Consider the following 22224-nt stretch of genomic DNA (forward strand, 5'->3'; position numbering starts at 1 on the left):
CATAGAGAGATTCACCTGCCTCCCAAGTGCTAGAATTAATGGTGTGTGTCACTGTGCCTGGCTATGTAGAAGCAGGTTTTTGTGTGTCATTGGTGATCTAACAAGGGGTGAAAAGAAGTTTGTTTGTCACCCCAGTAAAAGTTCATGCAACAAAAGGTGTTGAATAAAACAACAATCTTCTTTTAAATAGTTTAATAGTTTTCACTTAAATAAGGTTTTGGTGAGACTCACCATATCTAAAGATAATCTCTAACAGGCATCTTAGAGAATTCATTATCAGTTCATAAAACCACCAGCTCCACAAAGTACAAAAGGGGAGGTAGAAAAACAAGGTCAGAAATCAGGGGGAGGTTTCACCATGTTCTGGGGTCTGTGATAGCTGGAGTGTCCATCCAGGCAGAGTCCAAGGAGTTCCAGGCACCTTCCTACCCAGGACACATCAGTAGTGAAGAGGGATCCACAGGAAGAGAACCCGGGGCTGTGGAGGGTCTGCAGAGGCAGGCAAGGACCTCTTGCCACTGCACACTGGTCCAGCTAGAGTGCCAGCCTGACTTCTGGGGAGATGCAGAAGCCATGGCTTCTCTAGCACTGTGGTTCTTGTGGGCCTGTCTTACCATGGGGACATGGTTGAATGTCTATAGACATCTTGGGTTATCACTACTGGAGAGATGGAGGTTGGAAGATGCCTGGAGTTGGCAGGTGACAGAGCTGCTCCTGAACATCTTCCAGTACACAGAACATCTTTAACACAGAAAAAACTTATTGTAGAAACAACCCACGTGGACTGGAACTGTGGAGAACTCCCATCAGCAATGCAGATTCCACAACAGCAGGGAGCAGTCCCACTGAGTCTGAGAGGAGGGCCAGATGGTCCTGACTTGAAGATGGGGACACCGAAGCTCAGAGAGGCCATGACCCTACTCCTGACATGGGCCTGTGTGGGTTCGGGTGTCTGTCTCCACCTATCTCTCCAGGAGACTGTGCTCATACATGTGAGGTGCAAATTCAGGATTTCACCAACACAGCTGTTGTCCTTAGGCTGTTGACATCAGGGTCCTGGGTGGGACTAGATAGGTAGACAGCTACAGGTCCTCATGAGTAGGGGCCAGGTCCACCCTCTGGGCCTTCCCAAACACGAGAAAGGTACCCAGTCCCAGGTTGCTGATGATGGCCACCAGGTTGAAAATACACGTCCAGGAACCAGTGGCCTCAATCAGGTAGCCACTTAGACACACGCCTATCACACCTGGACAAGATAGGCAGAGAAACCCTGATTATAGGTATCAAATGGGCGTGGTCACAGTTATGTAACAAGGGTTTAAGAAGGAGGGAAGTGAGCACTCTGCTCTCTCTCACTTGGCTGAGCTGACTGGGAAGCATTTCTGGGTCTGTCCTGCTCAGGTGCAAAACTGGTCACTGGTTCCCTTTCTTATTTTCCCCTAATAAACTACTGGTTATTAACCTATCTCTGACTCCACTTTGTAATCATCACTGACTGGTACTCCATGGAAGATGGCCCCTCACATCAGTGAGCTCCAGGGGCAGGGCAGGACAAAGTATAGATGCCCTGAAGACCCTGGGGTAAATCTCAAAATCTGAGCTGTGGGCCACAGGAGTCTCAGAGGACAGAGACCTCAAAGGCCATTCCGAATCACATATTGATGGCATCCCCAATGCCATATCCCACCCAAGGGAAACAAAGCAGGAGGTAGAGTGGGCCCCTGTCAGCCCAGGTGCTAGGTGGAGGGATTAGGGAGTACCCTAAACTACAGGACTAATTAACGCTTGGAGTCAGTCAGGGGAAAATGGCCTATGAGCACCCCCCATCAGCCAAGTCCCATGATACTTCAGCTGGCATATCTGTGGTCGTCCTGGGCCGTTTTGGGCTTGTGCTCTACCATGACTTTGGGACCTACTCCGTAGCATTGGATGAGGGAGATGGGTGAATCCCATTTAAGATCCACCCTAAGCTCTTTTTCTTATTGATCCAAACCAAAAAACAAGAGGACCTCTGGGCCTGGGCCTGGAGCCACCCCTTACCTGCCAAGGCCCCTGCAGTGTTGGCCACACCTGTGAACAGGAAATTGAGGAGACAAACAACATGAGAAGACACCCTCTTGTTCCTACTGCCCAACCACCTGGGGGTAACCCACATGACCAGGGAATGAAGCAGGGATAAGCAAGGGGCTCACCAAACAGAAAACCAGCACAGGATGGGGCCAGGTCCTGAATGTTGACTGAAATACCACTATGGGAAACAGGAAGGCAAGCATGTGAATGACCACAGGCTTGGCCACCTCCACCTGGCCTGAAGGGGCTACTAGAGCATAAGAGAAGGTTATAAGTCACCAAAAGAACCCAGACCTGCAGCTGCTCCTACTTGCCAGGTGATGCTGGCACCGTCTACCCCGTACCCAGCTCTCCCACTCTCTTACTGACACAACACCAGAAGCTGCTCCTGAGGATGAACACAAGGCCAGAAGAGCACGCTTGCAGCAGGCTCACTGTCTGTTCATTTGAAACAGGCTTTGAACTGGGCTCCTAATGCACCTGAGATGCCTGAGACTGCGGTTGCTCACAGTAAGAGAAAAGTTGCAAAAGAAGGGAGCAGGCTGAAGAGGGGCATCAAGCCTGGTGCTTATGTTCACTCCTCTTCCTGGGCCCTCCTCCCAGTATGTGGGGGAGGCGTATGCTGTTATTTTCTTGAATGACCCTGACGCAGTCAGTACCCAGATCCGCTCACTGAGTCAGATTATGGTGAGCTTTCCCTAACTCCATCTTCATAACCCCCCCCCCAACCAGAGTGCACTAACACCTGGCAGCCCTGTGGGATGGGACCGTGCCCTCTTACCTGTGGTTGAAGGTCTGGAAGCCAATGGAAGCTGACGCAAAGATCATAGCCTTGAGGAAGCTTGTGGTATGACCCAGACACAGGGCAAAAATGCTTGACAGACCAAGGCCCATCACCTGCAGGACAGGACTGGTGAGGGGCCAAGAGCCATGCTGGCCAATACAGCTCATCCTGTCTCGGCTCCACCCAAGGACCCCTCATATTCTGAGCAAGATCAGGATGATTCTACCTAAAAACCCTTCCCAGGCTGGGCTTCCCTACTCTATATTCCCCGGGCCCAAATTGGGCCAGAAAACATGTTCAGAACTCAGAGAAGGTTCTCAGGTCACCCAATACAGATCCCAGAGCATCTTCCGGGGTCCACCTACAGCAGCCCCTTTCTGGGTCCCATTGACGTGAACTGACCTCTGAGGGTTTGGTATTCCACAGGCTTCCTTCCAAATCTGAGCCAACCCTGCTAAGAGCAGGTGTTGCTTCTGGGGCCATGAGACCAACAGTGCAGTTTTCCCAGCCCATATCTTTGATTTTAGCCTGGTTCCAGAGATCAGGGGATTTGAGTACATATCCCTCAGGTCCCAGGAGTCCAGAACAAAGTAGGGATGTCCACAGAAGGATGTGGTGGTTTGAATAAGAACGATCCCCACAGAGTCATACATCTGAATACTTGGCCTCTGGTTGGTGGAACTGTTTGGGAAGGATTAGATGTGGCCTTGTTAAAGGAGGTGTGTCACTAGGGGTGGGCTTTGAGGTTTCAAAAGACCACACCATTTCCAGTGTGTCTTTCTCTGCCTTGTGCTTGTGTCTCAAAATGTGAGCTTTCAGCTTCTGCCCCAGGGCCATTCCTGCCTGTGCCACCATGCTCCCCACCATGATGGTCATGGACTCCAGCCCTCTGAAACTGGAAATTCTAAATAAACTCTTTCTTCGATAAGTTGCTTTGGTCACAATGCCTGATCACAGAAATAGAAAAGTAGGACAAGGGATTCAAACAGTTTTCCTACCTGCATGAACTTACGCACTGCAATCACTCTGTAACCTGGGCAGGGAGACAGAACCATGATGAGTTTCCATCAGCTTATCTGGGTGACCCTTAAAGGTGTCCTCAATGGGTTCCCACCCAAAGTCACAGAAAAGGAATGGGTGCCCAAGGCAACACCTCAGGGTTCAAGATAGGAGATTTCCTATCATGGACCAAACCCTCCCATGTACAGTATGTGTGTCAGAGGGTTTCCCGTGGTGCTGTTTGGTAGAAACGAGGTAGGGCAGCCCCATGGGCTATTACAAAAGTGTCAGCTATCAGGCAAGCTTAGTTCAGTTTCTCTGAGTTTCCCCAAATTATCTGATCTTACCACAGTGAACATGTGCTATTTCTATTGAGGAGAACCTGTATCCTGAACATGAGCATACATTGCCCTATGGGGCTGCAGTATGGCCCCTGGAGCTCTGGAAGATTCAATAGTAAATCTGGGTACCTATGACATTTGATGCGCCAGACATTTGATGCCTTCCTTTCCTGGTCGAGGGTCTAGGATTGTGTTCACTAGGGTCCCCTTGCTGCCCCCAACCCTAACAGTTGAAGGGGAAACCAAGAAAGATACAATGGACTCCTCAGGACAGCCAGCATCCTTTTGAGCAGACTCTAAAGGATAGTCTGTCTGTCACAGGATGGTGGTATGGCCTTTCCCTGTCGATGCAGCTGCACTGCCAGAGGGGAGTGAGACCCCCCTCAGGCTGTGGTTTTACCCAGGACGATTTTTCCCAACACTCACCCTGACTGATGAGGCGATCAGAGAGGAAGCCACTGAACAGGCTGGCGGGAATTGCCAGCAGCCAGGGCACTACATTGAAGATCCAGCCCTGCAGGGAGAGTTGCAGCCTCAACGGTGGCCAGGGTGGCACCTAGCCTCTGGATGACACCCAGGCAAGAGGACCACCCCAGGTTCACTATGTCAGTTCAACTCTGTCCACCAACAGGCTGGGCCTAAGAGCAGAAGGTCCCAGGAGGGTAGGCCTTAACTAGTCCATTACCAGCCCCCTGGGCAAGTATTGAGGCCACTAATGGCTGATTCCTGAAGCCAGGCTCCCCTTATTGTGACAGGACTGGAGCCAAGGAAGTCTGCCTGGGAATGTGAAGCCCAAGAACTCCACTGTTCCGGGTCTCCCTGGATGTGGCATCAGCAGGTTAGCTAGCCAGCCCTGAACGAGGGGTCCCTCTTGAGCAGCAAGTCAAAATCTTGGGCTGGGGTAGCTGTAGCTATTATAGTGTGTAGCTCTCATAGCCTTGAACTCCCAAATGGACTGTCATCTCAAGGCCTGAAGGCCACATGGTGATAGAGTTGCCAAGCAAAAGGTGTCTGCCCTTGCACAGGAGCCTTTATAGTCCATGCTTAGCCCTCTTGATCCTGTGAGGACCCAGGCAGCACTACCTACCTTGGAGTAGGGGAAGGTCTCCTTGAAGAAGGTGGGCAGCCAGGAGAGTAGAATGAAGAAGGAGCAAGCCGAAGACAGCTGAGAGAAGACGGCTGCCCTGTGTGGGGCACCAGGCTCAGGGTTCTACCCAGCTGCCAGCCCCTCCTCACACTGACTCCATATGGGACCCGGTCCTACCCGCAGGACACTAAGGTCCTACCCTCTGAAACATGGGGCATTTGCTGGAGTGTCAGGACTGGGTCCTGCCAAGCATAGCCAGCTCCATGTCCTGTTCTCACCCACGCTTGGCCTGGCCACGTCAACCCTAGCTCACCAGACAGAGGGCTTCCGGAAGAGTTGTCTCCAGGGCACTTTGGAGGGCCTGGCCATAGGCAGGCCTTGTGCCAGGACACCAAGGGCCAGAACAAGGTCTAGGGGAACAAACGATTTCACAATGATAACTCTCAGGACCAGCAGCCCACACAGCAGCCATTTAGGAGCAGCTAGGCAGAGGAGTCAGGGTGCATCTTATTGTCCCTTCTAAGGAGTGGCTATCAGGTGGCAACACCCATGAGAGTACAGTTCTGTGTCTAACCTGGGCCTGGGCCTGGAGTCCCTCTGAGGCCACGTCTTGCTAAATGAAGATTCCACCTGCTAGATTCCCTATGTCAGCCTTAGCCTTGATGGAACAATATGATGAAAATCCAGGGCTGGGTCAGACTAAGGGATCAGCACTTGAGTTTTCAGAGCTGGTAGCCCTGGTCACCCTGTAGAGCAGACTGGCCTCAACTCAGAGATAGGCTCACTTCAGTCTCCCAAGTGCTGGGATTGTAGACACGTACCCACTTGCCCATGCTTTTTTGTAATATTGCCCCAGCAAAGTGGCTTGGGAGATTAGGTAAGGAGACTCCATCCATGCTGGGGTGAGACCAAGCTAGATTTGAGTGGAATTGTTTCTTTGATATGTTGTTGGTGCCCTGTCTGGGATGAGCACATGTTTATTTGGTCTTTCCAGAAAAAGTTCATGCAAAGGGTGTCTGAAGCACTGCTGCAAGGGGAAGAAACACAAGGACTGGCCCGTGTGGCTGCCATTACCTTTCTCGTTCAGCAGATACCTGTACACGTAGTATACCCAGAGCAAGGTGAGGCCCCCGGAGAAGTAGAAGACACTCTGCCAGCCACACCAGTCCAGGAGCACCGAGCCTACACCCCCAGTCACCAGGGTCCTGGGAGACACAGAGGAGTGCTGCAGTGACCGTGGTGACTATCACAAATGAGTCAAGCCCCCGGGGAAAGAGGCTGCTCAGAGGCCTGCCTCACCCATTGTGCTCTACAGGGTGGGAGGGCTGGGGCAAGGGGAATTTGGGAGCAACTAAGGACACTCAGCACGGGGCCTACTGCCACTGTGTTTTAAATTTCTTTCTTCCAGACCTTCAAATTGACACACAATTTGTCATGTGAATGCGTGGGAGAAAAAAGGTAACGATAAAAGGGTAGCTTAGGAAACACTGACGTGAAAATATTCCTTTCTTTTCTTTTTTTTTCTCCATATATTATAAAGGATAATGAAAAGTTTCTACACCCTGATAAGCCTCTCTGACGATGCAGCCATCCAAATCAGACCAAATCAAACCAAATTAGAAAAAGCCCATGTTTAATGGATACAACGCTCCCGGATGGCCTTCCAGCCCCCAGAGAGGAGATGGGGAAGGCAGACAGTTTAAATACCCTGTGGGAGTGGTCTTGAGCATCTCTGGGGGAGGGGCCATCATTTGGCAGGCTTTCTGAGATACAGCAGGGTTTGGAGGGAGCTGGGGGAGGGAGGCTTGGGTGGAACCTCTACGGTAATATTCCAGATTCTTTGGGTATATGGATGCCAGGGGCTGGGGGCGAAGCTTCCACCATAACAGATAATATTCCAGAAACACTTCTAAGCGCAAAACCAAAACCAAACCCCACAAACCTTCCTCTTCCCTTTAACTCCAGGGTACTATGGTCCCAGAAGCAATAAAGGGTGGCTTTGCCTCACCCTTCAACCCCCACCCATCACCCTGTGCACTCAGCCAAGAGAGAGAGAACACTGGGCTCTGGTGTGAGGTTGAGCTAGCTGCCTTCCATCTCCCTGTGTTCTCATCTGTGCCCCAGGCACAGCGCCTGGGGCAGTATCCTACCCTTGGCTGGGGCAGCACTTTCTCTCCTCATCCCTCCTGGCCATTCACAGGACCCTGTCTGCTGTGAGGGACACCAGAGCTGAGATTGAAGATGTATACTGGATCCCTCTGTAGAATCTGAGCTTTCTTGTTCCTTAGACATTCACACTTCCCAATGTGAACTGTGCTTTTAGTGTTAAATCAGGCCACCTTAATCAGCAGAGTTGGCCCCTCACACAGGGGGCCTCTGTGATCCCACTTTCCCCCCCTCTCCTCCCCACCCTGAACTCAGCAACAGTAGAGCCAGGCCTGGATGATTCAGGAAGTCCCCATTAACATCCCAGGAGCCCACCCAACATACCAGATAGTGGCCCTTCCTCCATGCATGCTCACCAAGAATGTCTCACAGAGGGTGGGGCAGTCTCTGGCTCCCCTCTGGCTCCCTTAGGATAAAGCTGCATGCTCACCCAATCCACATGGCAGAGCCCCAGCTCACAGCATCCAGAAAGGCAGAGACATGCTGGGATGGTTTAACTTTTATTGCTAACTTGACAAGATTTAGAATCATCACAGAAACACACCTCTGGGTGTGTCAGAAAGGTTAAACTTCGAACAGGGAGGAAGAACTATCCTGAGTGTTGGAGTTCTGGGCTGAATAAAAAGGAGAAAGTGAGCTGGCATGGTGGCTTGCACCACCACCACCTGGCCTAAGTCCTGTCTTCTTAATCTGCTTCTTGTCAATTGGTTTGTCACAGCAACAAATGCTGCACTTGTCACAGACCTGAGGAACAGCGACCGCCTGCCGCTGGAACCTAGCACTAGCCAGCAGAGCCAGTCCTCAGGCTCCTCTACTTTGACCACCACTGCTGGACTTGAAGGATGGTGAAAGCTTCCTGAATCCCTGGGAGGTAGGGACCTTACCCGAACTGGGAGCCAGCGCCCACAGTGCTGTAGGTAAAGGCTCTTTCACTCTCCTGCACTCTCTGAGACAGCAGACTGGTCAGGGCTGGGAAGTAAACACCTGAAACAGCAGAGAATGCTGTCACTGGGTGCCCAGAGAGAGCCAGTGAGGACAGGACACCATTTGGGTTTGGGCTGTGAATCCAGAGGGCGTCCATATCTCCTTTCCATTACCTCACTGGGCTGTAAGGGACCAGCAGGTTGTCATCCAAATAAATACCTTGGTTATACAGAGTAGACTTTTGAGCAAAGGGTAGCATACAGCACAAGGTGTGCATGGTGCTCTGTGCACACTTTCCTGGCAAGGTTGAATGGCAACATCAGAGGGAGGAAGCTGGAGATGGCCCTTACCTTGGAGCAGACCCATGAGGATTCGAGAGAATGTCATGAAGGCCAGGTGGCCACTGCCAAGGTGGACGAGCAGTGGCGTGACGACAGTAATGAAGCCCCAGGTGGAGGCTGAGAGCAAGATGACCTTCTCACCTCCGAGGCTGGAGGAGACATGGGGATGGGATGAAGTCCTGTTTGAGAGGGCTGAGGGGTACCACCACTAACCACTGTACAGAGTCTTGTGGTTGGCACTGCAGCCACCTGCCCTACAGAGGAGGGGCCCAGGGTGGAGTGCAGTGTATGGAACTGAGTCTGGCCTGTATGTTTCATGTTTCTTACCCACTGCCTTAGAAATGCCACACTAGACCTCCTCCTCCCAAATATTTGTTGAGCTCTTCCCCCCTCGGTCCCTCCTCTCCTGTGTGCAAGGGCAGGACTGACCTACTGCCTCTCTGAGGCACCCAGATGATGCACCCCCTTCAAGCCTGGGCAATGGGGAGAGGGGGTTGGTTACCGATCCCCAAGGTGGCCGCCCACCACCTGAGTCAGGCAGTAGCCCCAGAAGAAGCTGCTGAGCACGATACCAGCCTCCTTCTTGTTCCAGCCGAAGTCCTGGCTCATGGCAACAGTGCAGACAGGCATGGTGACTCGAGCACAGTACAGCAGGCAGGTGCCCAGGAGAAGCATCCCTGTCCATGCTTGGCACTCAGGCCTGTGAGACACAGAGAGCAGTCAGGACCTGGAGAGGGCCCCTAGATAGCCTTGATCACTCAGATAGGGCCAATACTAAACCCAGGGGGCTGAGAACAGTACAAGAGACCTCAGGATAGGGGCCTGAGGTTAAACACAAGACAGCACATTCACAAGGCTCAGAGCCTGGGTCCATGCTTCTGACTTCCAGGACTGTACCAGGATCCCAAGTTGAGGACCAGACACTAGCACTGTCCATATTCTCAAGTCGATTGTTGGCCACAAGGATGCAGAAAGGGAGCCAGAACTAGCAGACAGCTAACAAGCTTCAGGGCAATGTGCTAAACAGGGGAATCCAAAGGAGACAAGGTTCAGAGAGAGAAGGCTCCCAGGGAGGAGTGCAGCCATCCCTCCTCCAAGGTCCCCAGGAAAGGTCTTCAGTCTTCCCAGAAAGGGAGGCAGTCAGGAGAGGATATAGAACAGTGGTCCCAGAAAGGGAGGCATAGAGGATATAGAACTGTGGGGGGGGGGGAGGGATTTGCCCTGGAGGAATTCCGGCAGGGCAAGGTTGCTGGGCAGCTAGATCCCACGTAGCAGTAGAACGGGGAGCTCAGGGCTCCACTTGAGTGGAGTTCATTGTACACTGGACAGTGGGGAGGCAAAGAGCCTCAGAAGGGGAAGAGACCCTGGCTAGGCTCTTAGAGTGAGGTGTGTGGCCCAACTTATGGGGGCCAGGTTCAATCTTCCTGAGAAGAGCTTTGAAGGTAATTAACCTCCTGGTGTATTTGAGGTCACATGGTAGACTGGTGGGCTTAGCTGGATGGAAGGGTAGCAAGCAAAGTGAGCTCTCTCTCTCTGCTCCACCCTCAATCTTACTGTGCAGACTAGCTTAAAGTGATGGAGCCTAGGGTGACTCCAGACTCAAAGCAATCCCCCTGCTTCAGTCTTCTGGGTACCAGACCTACAGGTGTAAGCTACTAACTAGCTTGCTGCTGCTGCTTCTCCTTTTTTAAAGACAGGGTCTCTCTATTTTGTCCTGGAGCTCAATGTGTACACCAGGCTGGCCTCAACTCACAGAGATCCTCCTGCCTCTACCTCCTGAGTGCTGGGATTAAAGGCATGTGCTGCTAGCTGCTGCTTCTTCTTCTTCTTCTTCTTCTTCTTCTTCTTCTTCTTCTTCTTCTTCTTCTTCTTCTTCTTCTTCTTCTTCTTCTTCTTCTTCTTCTTCTTCTTCTTCTTCTTCTTCTTCTTCTTCTTCTTCTTCTTCTTCTTCTTCTTCTTCTTCTTCTTCTTCTTCTTCTTCTTCTTCTTCTTCTTTCTCTTCCTCTTCCTCTTCCTCTTTTCTTCTTCTTTGTTTGTTTTTTGATACAGGGTCTTTCTGTGAAACAGACTTGGCTGTCCTGGAACTCTCTAAAGACCAGGATGGTCTCGAAACTCAGAGAGCTCCATCTGCCTTTGCCTCCCGAGTGCTGGGATTAAAGGCATGTGCCACCAACGCCTAGCTTCTTAAACATTCAAATTTTGGATTAACATCCACCCAGATAATTCTGCTGACAGCTTGGGTCTGACAGTGAAACAGGAAATATGGTATGCCCAGACTCATCTGCTCTGGCTCCTTGCTCTTCAGGGAATTTGGATATCAGCAATTTTAGGAGGGATGGTGATGACAGACATGTAAGTCTGGGTACCGCTAGTGAGTTTGATCACACATGCATAGACCTAAGGTCCACATTATTTCCCTCACCTCACCCTGTAAAGACCCCAGGTTTCTACTGGAGAGACATCTGATTCCTTCTTTTTCTTTCTAGCGCTGGGAATCAAACCTAAGATCTCACTCTTGCTGGGCAAGTACTCAATCACTGAGCCATGTCTCTATTGGGAGGTGGATTTGAGACATGCTCTCCTGTCTCTGTGTGTAGACACCTGGCAAGCAGATTCTCTTTTGGTTTTGGTTCTTGGCTTTTTCGAGACAGGATTTCTCTGTGAAACAGTCCTGGCTATCCTGAAACCCACTCTGTAGACCAGGCTGGCCTTGAACTCACAGAGATCTGCCTGCCTCTGCCTCCTGAGTGCTGGGTCTAACGGCACTTGCCACCACCACACGGCTCAGATTCTCTCTTGTAAGAGCTCATTGTTTGAGTGACTGACATAGTGTATAGTGGCCCGATGCCACAATAGGACAGTGGAGAACGGCCTTTGGCCCATGAGTTCCTCCTCTTAAAGACACCTTGCACATATCAATATGGATATTCCACACAGCACTGGTCAGTCAGTCATCAGCCCCAACCATCTAGGACAGCAATGGAGAATGTGGGTCTGGATGCTTGGGGATTCTGCATGACTGTCCTCATGATGATTCTAGAAGAAATCCACAGTTCAGATCTTTAAAATATGAAATGGTTTTGAGATCTGCGGAAGTGGATACTCACTACAGGAGAAGAAGAGAGGGCTTGAGGGAGGGCATCCTTCCTGGGAGGGGGCAGACAGGAGGGTGGCATGACTGGACACAATCTTTTGGAGGTGGGCTGGAGTTTTGAGGCAGGTGACACTGGCCACCTCCCAACAATGGCACAGACAGAGCAGGGAAGAGACAAACTAGCAGATATCCAGCCAGAGTACCAAGGTTGTAGTTGGGCTGGGTCCAGAACACCATAGAGTAAGTTCTGGACAGAGTCACAGGCAAACAGGAGCAGAGTCAAAGGTGAGGGCCAGAAGGCAGAATGGACAGCCCAGTCAAAGATAAAATGGCAGAGAAAAGACTTTGAGCCACAGGGCAGGAACCCAAATCGTGTGATCAGTGTCTAGCAGGGGAAGAAGGTGACATAGACGGCAAAGAGCCTCAGTCAGAACAGAGGGGGGCTAACAGCGAGACAGGTAACAGATGATATGGGTTCCTGGGAGCATCATATCCTGTACTCCCCAAAAGATGTGTGGGGTCCTGGGGACCAGCTGCAGGCCCCAGACTATATTACCAAGAATCTTCCAGGGAGGTCAAGGGAGGTGGAAACTTCTGAAGTCTGCTCTGGTAATGGCCAAGGTGGTGTCCACTGTGTGGCAAGGAACCTCTGAACCCCAGAGTCAGGAAGGAACCTCTTGAGTAGGTCCAAGAAGGGTTGAGCCCTCTGCCACCTACTTGGGGACCCCAGACACTGGGGAGGGCAGCAAGCTGTGACCCTTACCCAATATGATGTCAACAAGTTCCCTGCTGGTTGAGGGGGAAGGCTCAGAGCTCAAGCTACTCTCAGGCTGGGGTCCCCAGGAACTACTTTTTTTTTCATAGTCAGAGAAGACAAGGCATGGGTAGGTTAGCAGGCAGGAGGGGATCGCCATCTGGCAATACTTCGTGTGAGTTCAGAGGGTCTGAAGCTTATTAGTTGGGGAAACTGCCAAGAGTTGGTTCAAGTAAAAGGTTTTGCCCCTGTTAGCTGGTGCCACATGTACATGACATACTCTAGCTTGATTCTTTCTCAGGCCTCTAGGAGCCGGGCCTTCCCCTCCTGTCTCCTGAAGATTTGACAGAACTCTTCCCAGTAAGTGCCCAGAACACAACCCCGCCCCCCAACAACACCCCAAGTCTGCTTTCACTTCTTGTCAGGATAGTGTCCTGAGCAAACATTGCCACTGGATTATTGAAAACACAGGGCTACCAGCCACACATTAAAGCTGCCCTGGAGGGTGTCCTGCTTGCCCTGAAGTGCTGCCTCACTTGCTGAAGCCCACCCCTAGGTGAGGACTCTATGCAGTATAGGTGGCTTGTTTTAGCTGACTGGAGGCACAAGGGTCACAACAGGAGCCCAGGAGCAACACTAACTCACCCGCTAAAAGTCACATCATCTGAAGGTATCTTAAAAAGGAGCTTTATTCTGGGGCTGGAGAGATGGCTCAAAGGTTAAGAGCACTGGTAGCTCTTCCAGAGGTCCTGAGTTCAATTCCCAGCAACCACATGGTGGCTCACAACCATCTGTAATGAGATCTGGTGCCCTCTTCTGGCCTGCAGCCATACATGCAGACAGAACACAGTGTGCACAATAAAATAAATCCTTAAAAAGAAGGTGGGGGGGGGGTTATTCCTTTATGCAAACCACCCAGCATGCCACTCTTTCTAGGTACATCTGTGGCTGCCCAGCCTGGTTACTGCTGGAGACCAGTTAGAAGCAGGAAGCCAAATAGACCCCACCCTCCAGATGAATAGTGTGTTTAGCTTCCTGATGGCCATGGGAGTTCAGAAAAGGCCTAGGCAACATCAAAGTCCTCCTGGAGGGTCCCTACCAGACAGACCAGCTGCCTAAGGACTAGTTAGAACCCCAGCTCCAAGATCCCTCCTCTTGCTGAAGGCTCTTTAGGACCAGGGGCTTGAGTCAGGATGCCTGTAAAGTTCCACCTGCCTGACCGGAGCCAGAGCTCAGGCTGGCACTCTCAGCGGGTATGATACTTCCTCCTAGACTTCTGCATCCTTGGCTTCCTGTAGATCGGCCTGTGCAGAGCATCCGGGGCTGAGCAAACAGGTGGTCACATGGCCCTTGGTTCAGAAAGGGGAAATGTGCTGGCACCAGTGGCCAGGGTACCAGACGTGCCAGAGTGTACCCCAGTACTATACATGCCTCCCTAACTCAGCCACCACCAACCTCCCCACACTCCCAAATTTGCCTCCCAAGTCACAAAGAGGACTGGAGGAGACGGTGGGTAGACAGAGTACTTAATGCTGTTACTATTACCCCCACATGAGTTGAGGGTGACCTTGACCCTGCAAAATCCCCCAGAATTCTCAGCCACCACCTCTGCCAAAGGTGACTGGAGCAAGCACACAAGGAGAGCAGTAAAGACAAGGGCCAGGCAGAGCCATTAAATTGTAACCTACAGCAAAATTGGCCCAACAGTTCAGAGTTCTCAGAAGGCCCAGGGTAGTGCCTCTGGGGGCCAGGTGAAGCAGAGGTGTGGGGATAAACATGGGGTAGGGAGGGAGGCAGTAAATCAGAGAGAGAGAGCTGGCACACAGTGCTCCTCTTCTGGCCCTCCCCCTAATTGTCACCTGCAGGGTGGAGATCAGGTTCTGTGCCTCTCAGTGCCCTCCTGTTGTGCCTCTCAGCTGCTCTAGGAGGACCTTGAAATTCCTCCCAGTAGATCCAGGGTGTGAGCTCTTTTATACTGAGTCTCCTCTTTGGCGCTCCAGTTTGAACCCTCTCATGAGGTCCTGTAGCCAGATGCCACCTTCTAGCACCTGGTTTCTGTGGGGCTACTTGCCTGGAGGGCAGTGGAGACCGTGGGAATGGAATATGAATGAGAGTGGGTAACTGCTGCTTTCCTTCTTAGTTAAGAAGCCTTGCAAACTTGGGACCCGACTCTGTGATACAGAGGCACTGCTCGGATCCCTAGGCTGAGTATCTGTCTAGCTCAGTGCTCCCACTAAGTGCACCGGACCTCAGAATACCAGCAGGCAGAAGGGCGAAGGAGCCATTTGCCAATTTTGGTATTTGATTAGAAGAGGAGGGTCCCTTTACTGGGTTGAGCGTTTATGTCCTCCCTCTTCTTGGGGGCTAAGGCTGCCCAGGGAGGAGCATGCCAGTCCCAGTAGAAGTGAAGGTGACAGGCTACACACAGAGACGCTGGGAGGCGCCCCTAGAGGCTGGTGCTCCTGAACTCAGGTCCCGTGAAGTAGCGTCTCCCTAAACGTAAGTGTACTCCTTGCCCCAGCGCCAACCACATCCCCATTCACCTGGACCATTGTGTATCCTCAGCTGCAGCAAATGGGGTCTTGCGGGTCTCCTCTGTAGTTGGGTGCATCAGGCTGGAGCGCTGGGATGGCATGGGCACCGTTGAGTCCCAGTACCGTGCCCTCCCACCTCAGGCCTAGGCCAACCCACCGGGCAGCACCGCCCAAGTCCACGTGTCAGTCCCAGTGCTTCCGTCTAGCTCTCCTAGGACGTGTCGCCCCCGGAATTGAGTCCCGCCCCACTGATGTCTGGGGAGGCAGGGCCACAGACCTTCCAGCTGCTCAACCCAGGCTTGCCACTGGGACTTCCCGCTGGGGGGAGAGAATTCCCTGGGGGATTGTAGCCCCAGACCTGTGGGCAGAGACTTTCAGAGCAGTATGGATGAGGGGTTCTGGTCCTATCTACAAGCCCTGGGGGTAGTGATGGAAGAGCTCATAGGGCTGTGTTATGGTCCAGTAAAAATTAGGGACTAATCCATAACTAAATGCAAAGATAGTAAAACTTTAGGACCAACTTTAAAATGGAACTTTGGGGGCAAAACTGAGCTGGTGAGAGCGCTAAGGGCAGTGAGGGTGGTCACTGGGCCCCCACACAACTGCAGGCCAACTGGGACACACCCACTAAAGGCTTCCCGCTGCACTCAGAATCTCCACTGTCTCTTCACCCTCCACAGAATGCCTTCCTAGCGTTCAACAGCCCAGCCCACAACAGGTCTTCACTGAAATACATATTTGTATTAAAAATAGTAGGGAGCTAGGACGTGGTGGCACATACGCGATCAAGAGGCAGAGGTAGGCAGATCTGTGAGTTCTAGATCAGTCTGATCTACAAGAGCTAGTTCTAGGACAGCCTCCAAAGCCACAGAGAAACCCTGTCTCAAAAAAAAATAAAATAAAGATAAAAATATTAGGACCTGAGGTTAGGGTGTGCTCGGCATATGTGAAGCCCTAAATTCAATTCCCGGTATTGGAGAAAAACGATCAGTACCTCAAAGCAAGGTCCATCTCCATCAGTTATCCAGTAGGACGCAAAGATGATGGCAGAGAGAGACTTGCTTCCCTAGCAGGCCAGGCATTGCTAGTTAGTTAGTGTAGGGTACTAGTAACTCTGTTCTCTTCTAGGTGTCCACTTTATTAAGTGACTCTCTTCAGAAACGGTGTACAAAAGATCCAGAATCACCAAGCAGGCAGGGCAGCGTTGGGCATTTCTGGAGGGGTCACTATTCTGGGGACAGGTGGATGAAAGTAGAGAAAGGACCCACAAGACACACAAAGTCTGCAGGAGCAGCCACGAAGTGTTGGGTATACATTTCAGGCCAGAGCATAAGAAGTAGGGTGGACGGTTATGCTGCCAGAGTTGACAGGGCAGGTGAGGCCAAGGTACAGGGGAGACTTAACAGCAAATTCTGAGGACAGAGTCCCTACCCCCACAGCGTTGGGTTACCCTGACCACCAAGTGAATAGCTAGTTGAGTAGCCAGGGTAATGGGGGTGGGGGTTGGGGCCCGCCGAGACCCCAGTATCACCTAGGCCCTGGGGCAAGAGAGGTCTGAATTCTTGGGCTGTGGATAGGGATTGGGGACCTTCCTCCCCAGGCTCCCATAGTCACTGAAGCAGAAGGTATGAGTACAGCCAGAACTGCCTGAAAGAAAATGACATTGGCTGGAAGGTGAGAAACCTCAGCGGTGGGCAGTAGCTGAGGTGGACATTCTTTAGTTGATACTGTGAGCTGCCCCACACCCAACTGGCAAAAACCATCTTTGTGTTCACGTTGGAAAGTTCCACATGGAGATAAGTAATGCCTGTCACAGTCTGCCAAGCACAGGCTTCTAGCTCCATCGAGAGCAATGGCTGTGGCTTTTGAGTGCATCTGTTTTGTTATACAAATCTGGCAGGGGGAGCCATGCCACATGTCCTTGAGCTGAGTGACTCACACACCTTGCAGCTTATGTCATCCTGGCTTTCTACTGAGAAGCCAGGCAGTGTTGAGTCCAGATGATTGGGTTTGTGAATAAAAGCAACTCCCAGACCCTACCCTGGGCCCAAGTCTCTTCCAAGACTCCACTTTAACCCCTGCCTCCTCTGTAACCCAACACACACAGTTCCAATGATGATTAGTCTGAATAAACCAGACTGAATGGTTAAATTTTACTACACTGTTCCTGACTGGCAACTGTAAGAAATAAGAAACAAGACTTCAGGAGCCAGATGTAATGTTGCATGCCTGCTGCACAGGTATAGCCAGATGGGGCTGCAAAGGAAGATCTGAAAAGGTAAAAAAGCTTTTGGTACCGAGCATAATCTGCATCCACCTTCTAAGCCAAATGTGTACATGGTACAGTTCAAGCAGCAAGGTCTGAGTCTACAGAAAGCCAGACAGTGAACACCATAAGGACCAAAGATGCTTGTATGCAGCCAGTTTGGTTCACAAAATGATCTCTGGTGCTCTGGGAAGAGCTCTTTTTAGGGGGTGCTAAGTGCCTTCAGCTGAACCTTTTTTTTTTTAGTTTTTGAGACAGGGTTTCTCTGTGGCTTTGGAGGTTGTCCTGGAACTAGCTCTTGTAGATCAGGCTGGTTTTGAACTCACAGAGACCACCTGCCTCTGCCTCCCGAGTGCTGGGATAAAAGGTGTGCTGCCACCACCCAGCTTCAGTTGAACCTTGTAAAAGCCCAAAGTGCTGAGAAAGGCCACCACCACCTCTACTACTCCCTCACTCTCCACACCAGAGTTCCAGGCGACAGGACGGCCTGTTTGACTTTTGAGAACCAGTTAGAAGGGTTTATCAGATATCTGACCTACAAGAGGGATGATTCCTGTGTATACAGGTGTGCATGTTTGTGGGTGAAACCTGTAGATGTATTTAAATAGGAGAGGGTTAGTCAGGGCTGTTTAGAGACTATCTACCAGGCACTTCAGGTTCCGCCTTAGGAAACTGGCAGGTGTGCATCCGTGGAATAGTAGATTCATGGAGTGGACAGTCACATGCAGGAGAATCTACTACCCTGTAGTAACCAGCCTCCAAAAGCCCCCAATCCAGAGTCTCTGTCTGCCAAACCTGCAGAGAAGCTGGGCAAGAGGAGTTTCACTAGGACCTGCATCTAAGGAGGAGCTCTCCTCAAGTCACAGCAAGTGGCTGGACAGACAGCTCAGACCCCTTGTTTCCACACAGGACCTGGGCTTGCTTTCTAGAACCAACATTGCTGCTCACAACAGTCCATAATTCCAGTCCTAAGTGACCTAATACCCTCTTCTGACTTCTGTGGGCACTAGGCACACAAATGGTACACGGATACACACTTCCAGGCAGAACACTAAGACACATAAAGGTTTTTAAAATCTAAAGAGAAAAAAAAAAAAAGAGAGAAGTCATTTGCAGGCATCATCAGTAGTCTCGTCTCTTGGCTACAGTTGGGCACAAGCAGTTCTGCAGTCTTCTTCTGTATTAGCGTCACACTGGGCTCTTAACCTGGTCTTCAATTAGGGGCACAGATGAGATGTAGATACAGCAGACTTCCACAACCCTTTAAACATTCTTACCCACCCGGAGGCCACACATTCCTGCCCTACCAGTCCTCCAGATTCACATGTAACCCCACTGGTGGATGGGTAGTTGCCCAGGACTAGTACCACTAGAGCTAGTCTGCTTCCAGGACAGGCAGACCATCTCAGGACCTATTATCCACAGTGCACAGAACTGTGTCAGAGTCTGTGATAGGTAGTAACACCAGGGGCCATTCAAATTCTGTGCTCTTTTATGCAAATATAAAGAAGTCTCAAGTCAGGATGGCATCCCAAAATTGAGGGAAAACATTCAAGATAGGCAGGTAGTCCCCTAAACCCTTCAGACTCAACATGCCCGAGTTCACATTCAAGCATACCAGAGATCACTGCCACTGAAAAGTTTAGCCTTACCCTCTGGGAGCCATGAGGCTAGCTGTGACTGTAAGACGGTCAAGAGGGCCACATCTCGGCACTGCTATGAAGGGAGGACCCAGGGATGTCATGCCCCACCACCCAGTGCAGGGTGCCTCTGCAGTGTGCTGTTTGGTGCACCCTTGGAGATTTCCTCTCCCTGCATTTCCCCCAGGCCTGACTGAGAAAATGGCAATGGGGGGTCCACACTGGCCAGCAGCATGGGAGCCACTGCATGCTGCATGCTGCACAGGGCACCCACAGCCATCTCATCCTGGGGCCCAGGAGTGCTGCAGCTGCCAGCTGAGTGCACTGGCACCATGCTGTGGCACAGTAGTGCTTTTCTAACATCTGGAGGCTTTCTTGTAACTGCTGAGTGGGGACAGAACAAAACCAAAGTGTAGTTATATCTCCCTGATATTCCAAGTCTAACACAGTGACTTGCATGAGGTACCTCTCCAGGGAAGGGGGAGGAGGGAGCTTTCAGACAACCATTCTGGAAAAAACAAAAACAAAAACATGAAAGCTTTTGCTAACAAATTCATAGCAGGCAGTCAGAAGCTGCCTTACCTGTATGTCTCAGATGATGTGTGGCTCTAGCAAGTTAAAGATTTATACAGACTCTACACATCTATTGCTACCAAACCAGCTTACTAAGTTCCAGAAAAAAGCCACACCTTTGTGAAACAGGCAAAAATACACATGGTGTCAGAACAAGACATGTCAACAAAACAACAGTGAATGAAGGCTGGTTATCAGACTGTACCCATGCATTGTGTCCCTTGACACATGGAATTTGGTCTTTTGTTCATTCTGAGACTGGACATCAATAGCCTGTAAGTGAATCCCATTTCTTTCTCTTGGTGACATGAGTGTCTTTATCACGGAACATGCAAGAGTCCTTCTGGAAGCCTGGTTCTTCCTCTCTAAAAAGTAATAGCACAGAAGAAAATAAAGACATCACAAAGCCACCATTCTTCAGCTACATACATTGTAGAGGTCTCAAACACCAACTCCAAACAATCAAAGTGACAAAACAAATCATCTTTAGTGTATAATAATCACCATGCTTTAGAAAATTCCAAACTGAGGTTACTCCTTGTACAGCTCTATGATGTTGGGACAGAGTACCAGAATTTTCTCAAGTCTCATTTATTTCAAGGCACTATCAAAAGGTGCAAAAAGAAATAAAGCTACTTTGTAAAAATCCAAAAACACTTTTTTTTTGAGAATCAAAGGAGACCAGTAGAAAAACTAATCTATCCTGAATGTTCAAGTAGCTTAACTTCATTTGACTGCTGCAACAGAAGTCGGCATGTCCTCCCGTGGAAGGGGACTGCTGAGCACTGGCAGATCTGACCTCTGTGCCACTGGCTGATTATGCTACTGACTGAAGTGGTTAAGGTGTCAACATCTTGTCTTATAGCCATTTAACATTTCAGGTGTTCGTGCAACAAGCCCGTTTTGCATATTGTGGCTAACCCTGCAGAGGGAGCTTCCCCTTACTACCCATGTTATGCCTTCTAGTTTTAAGAACACATCAAACTGATTGGCTATATTAGCGATCTTAAACATATTAATAAAAGATACAAATATGCTGGCTATCTGGTGCCTTTTTTGTTTAGGAAAGGATCTCATATATAATACAGCCTAGGCTGGGCATGAAAAATCCTCCCTCAGCCTCATGAACACTGTAATTACAGGCGGGAGCAACCACACCTAGCTTTATATGGTGCTTTAAAAGCAAATACTGTATCTTTATTGATACCCCTCCCCAACTTCTGCTTCATTTAACTTACTAGCTACCTGAAAACTGAAGCTTCCTTTCCCTTTACCTTTAAAAAACATTTGTGTGTGTGTGTGTGTGTGTGTGTGTGTGTGCGCGTGCGCGCGTGTGTGTGAATGCACACACACGCACCTGTGTGTCTGTGTATGTGGAGGCCAAAGAGGGCATCAGCTCTCTCTGAGCTGAAGTCACAGGCAAGTCAGGGGGAACACCTGACTTGTTATGTGGATGCTGGACTTTGGCCATCGTGATTAGTCACCATGTCCTCTTAACCAATGACCCATCTCTCCAGTAACTCCTTATTATTCTTATCCTCACACCTAATGAAAAGCTACATCTGCAGATGATGCTAAAAGACACCTGTCTACGAAAGGAGAGGTCCGCTCACTCCTTACTCACAGACCAGAAGAGCAGGTGTAGGTGTGTGTGTGTGTGTGTGTGTGTGTGTGTGTGTGTGTGTGTGTGTGTGTCATCGTAACAACAGCAACTTCATCATCAAACCTGTTACTAATGTGATCCTAAGAAGACCACTGCCAAAGCACCTGCCTTCTGCAGTAAGGGCTGAGAGCTGGAAGATACTCCATTCCATTCCCAAAAGAGCAGTAGCCTATGGGAGGAAAATAGATACTGATGAACAGTACTGAAGCAGGGACATGACAGAGATAGCTGGTTAGTTGTGTACCTGAGCAGCTTAGGTGCGGGCAAGCTGAGCGAACCCAGTCTGACCTAGCTTGTCGGAATGTGCCATACAGCTCAAGAACAAGGCACACAATCCAATTTGGTAGTTACTAAGGACGCTGCTTGTCAGTACCAAGCACCAGAACTCCTTGCTCTAGTGTCAGACAGGCAGCGGCTACCATTAAAGGACAGTGCCTATACCATCTCCACCACCCATATCCAAGGATAACAGCTGGGAACTCTGTAGATCTGTGCACCCCTGTCCCACCCCAGCCTTTGGCATTGCTCCAACAAGGCCCCATCAGGCCTGGGCCACTGCCAAGAATCAACCAAACACATCTGCACCTGGCATGACACATGTGCACGCTCAACACTCAAGAGCACGACCTACACATGCACATCGACCACGCTTCACAGATCATGTCCCTCCTACCTTCCACATGCAACAAACAGCTCATGAGAAGCAGGACACTGCAGCACTGCCCACATAGAAGCAAGAGATGAGAAACGACCTCACCGAGAAGAAGTTCAAACTGGCTACCATGAACACCCAGTCCTGTGAAGCCTGAGACCACCCAGCCATCCCCACTAACACCAGATGCCTTGTTGTCATGGAGGGCATTCCCTAGACACATAGGCTTTTCAATTAGTCCTTCAGCTATGGGTAAAGGTGCGTTCCCTGTGCCAACAGGGCAAGAACACCCAAACAAGGGCTGTGTGGATGAGAACTTTGTAGAAGCCATTGTGG

At 50.5% G+C, this 22224-nt stretch overlaps 1 protein-coding gene across 1 annotated transcript; it reads right to left on the reverse strand.

Annotated features, from left to right (window-relative positions):
- Positions 1-262: 262 nt before the first annotated feature.
- Positions 263-15861, reverse strand: Slc17a9 (solute carrier family 17 member 9). The gene is made up of 13 exons (XM_027419909.2): positions 15104-15861; positions 9215-9412; positions 8722-8861; positions 8332-8431; positions 6356-6486; positions 5595-5691; positions 5282-5378; positions 4621-4708; positions 3853-3887; positions 2852-2967; positions 2193-2248; positions 2041-2070; positions 263-1246 (listed from the first exon to the last, which is right to left on the reverse strand). Exons 1-13 carry the CDS (start codon positions 15193-15195, stop codon positions 1083-1085), a joined length of 1344 nt encoding a protein of 447 aa, XP_027275710.1. The 5' UTR covers positions 15196-15861; the 3' UTR covers positions 263-1082.
- Positions 15862-22224: the final 6363 nt, after the last annotated feature.

The sequence above is a fragment of the Cricetulus griseus genome, chromosome 6 (assembly GCF_003668045.3).
Source record: "Cricetulus griseus strain 17A/GY chromosome 6, alternate assembly CriGri-PICRH-1.0, whole genome shotgun sequence".
In the NCBI taxonomy this organism is placed as follows: domain Eukaryota; kingdom Metazoa; phylum Chordata; class Mammalia; order Rodentia; family Cricetidae; genus Cricetulus; species Cricetulus griseus.

Bases quoted from the DNA above. Each gene is read 5' to 3' on its own strand.
- Slc17a9 (XM_027419909.2), bottom strand. From the start codon at position 15,195: ATGCCATCCCAGCGCTCCAGCCTGATGCACCCAACTACAGAGGAGACC. The intron at 5,692-6,355 runs GTAATGGCAGCC...TTGTTCCCCTAG, and splicing joins GTATCTGCTGAACGAGAAAG to ACCTTGTTCTGGCCCTTGGT. The intron at 2,968-3,852 runs GTAGGAAAACTG...CCTGTCCTGCAG, and splicing joins CAGTGCGTAAGTTCATGCAG to GTGATGGGCCTTGGTCTGTC.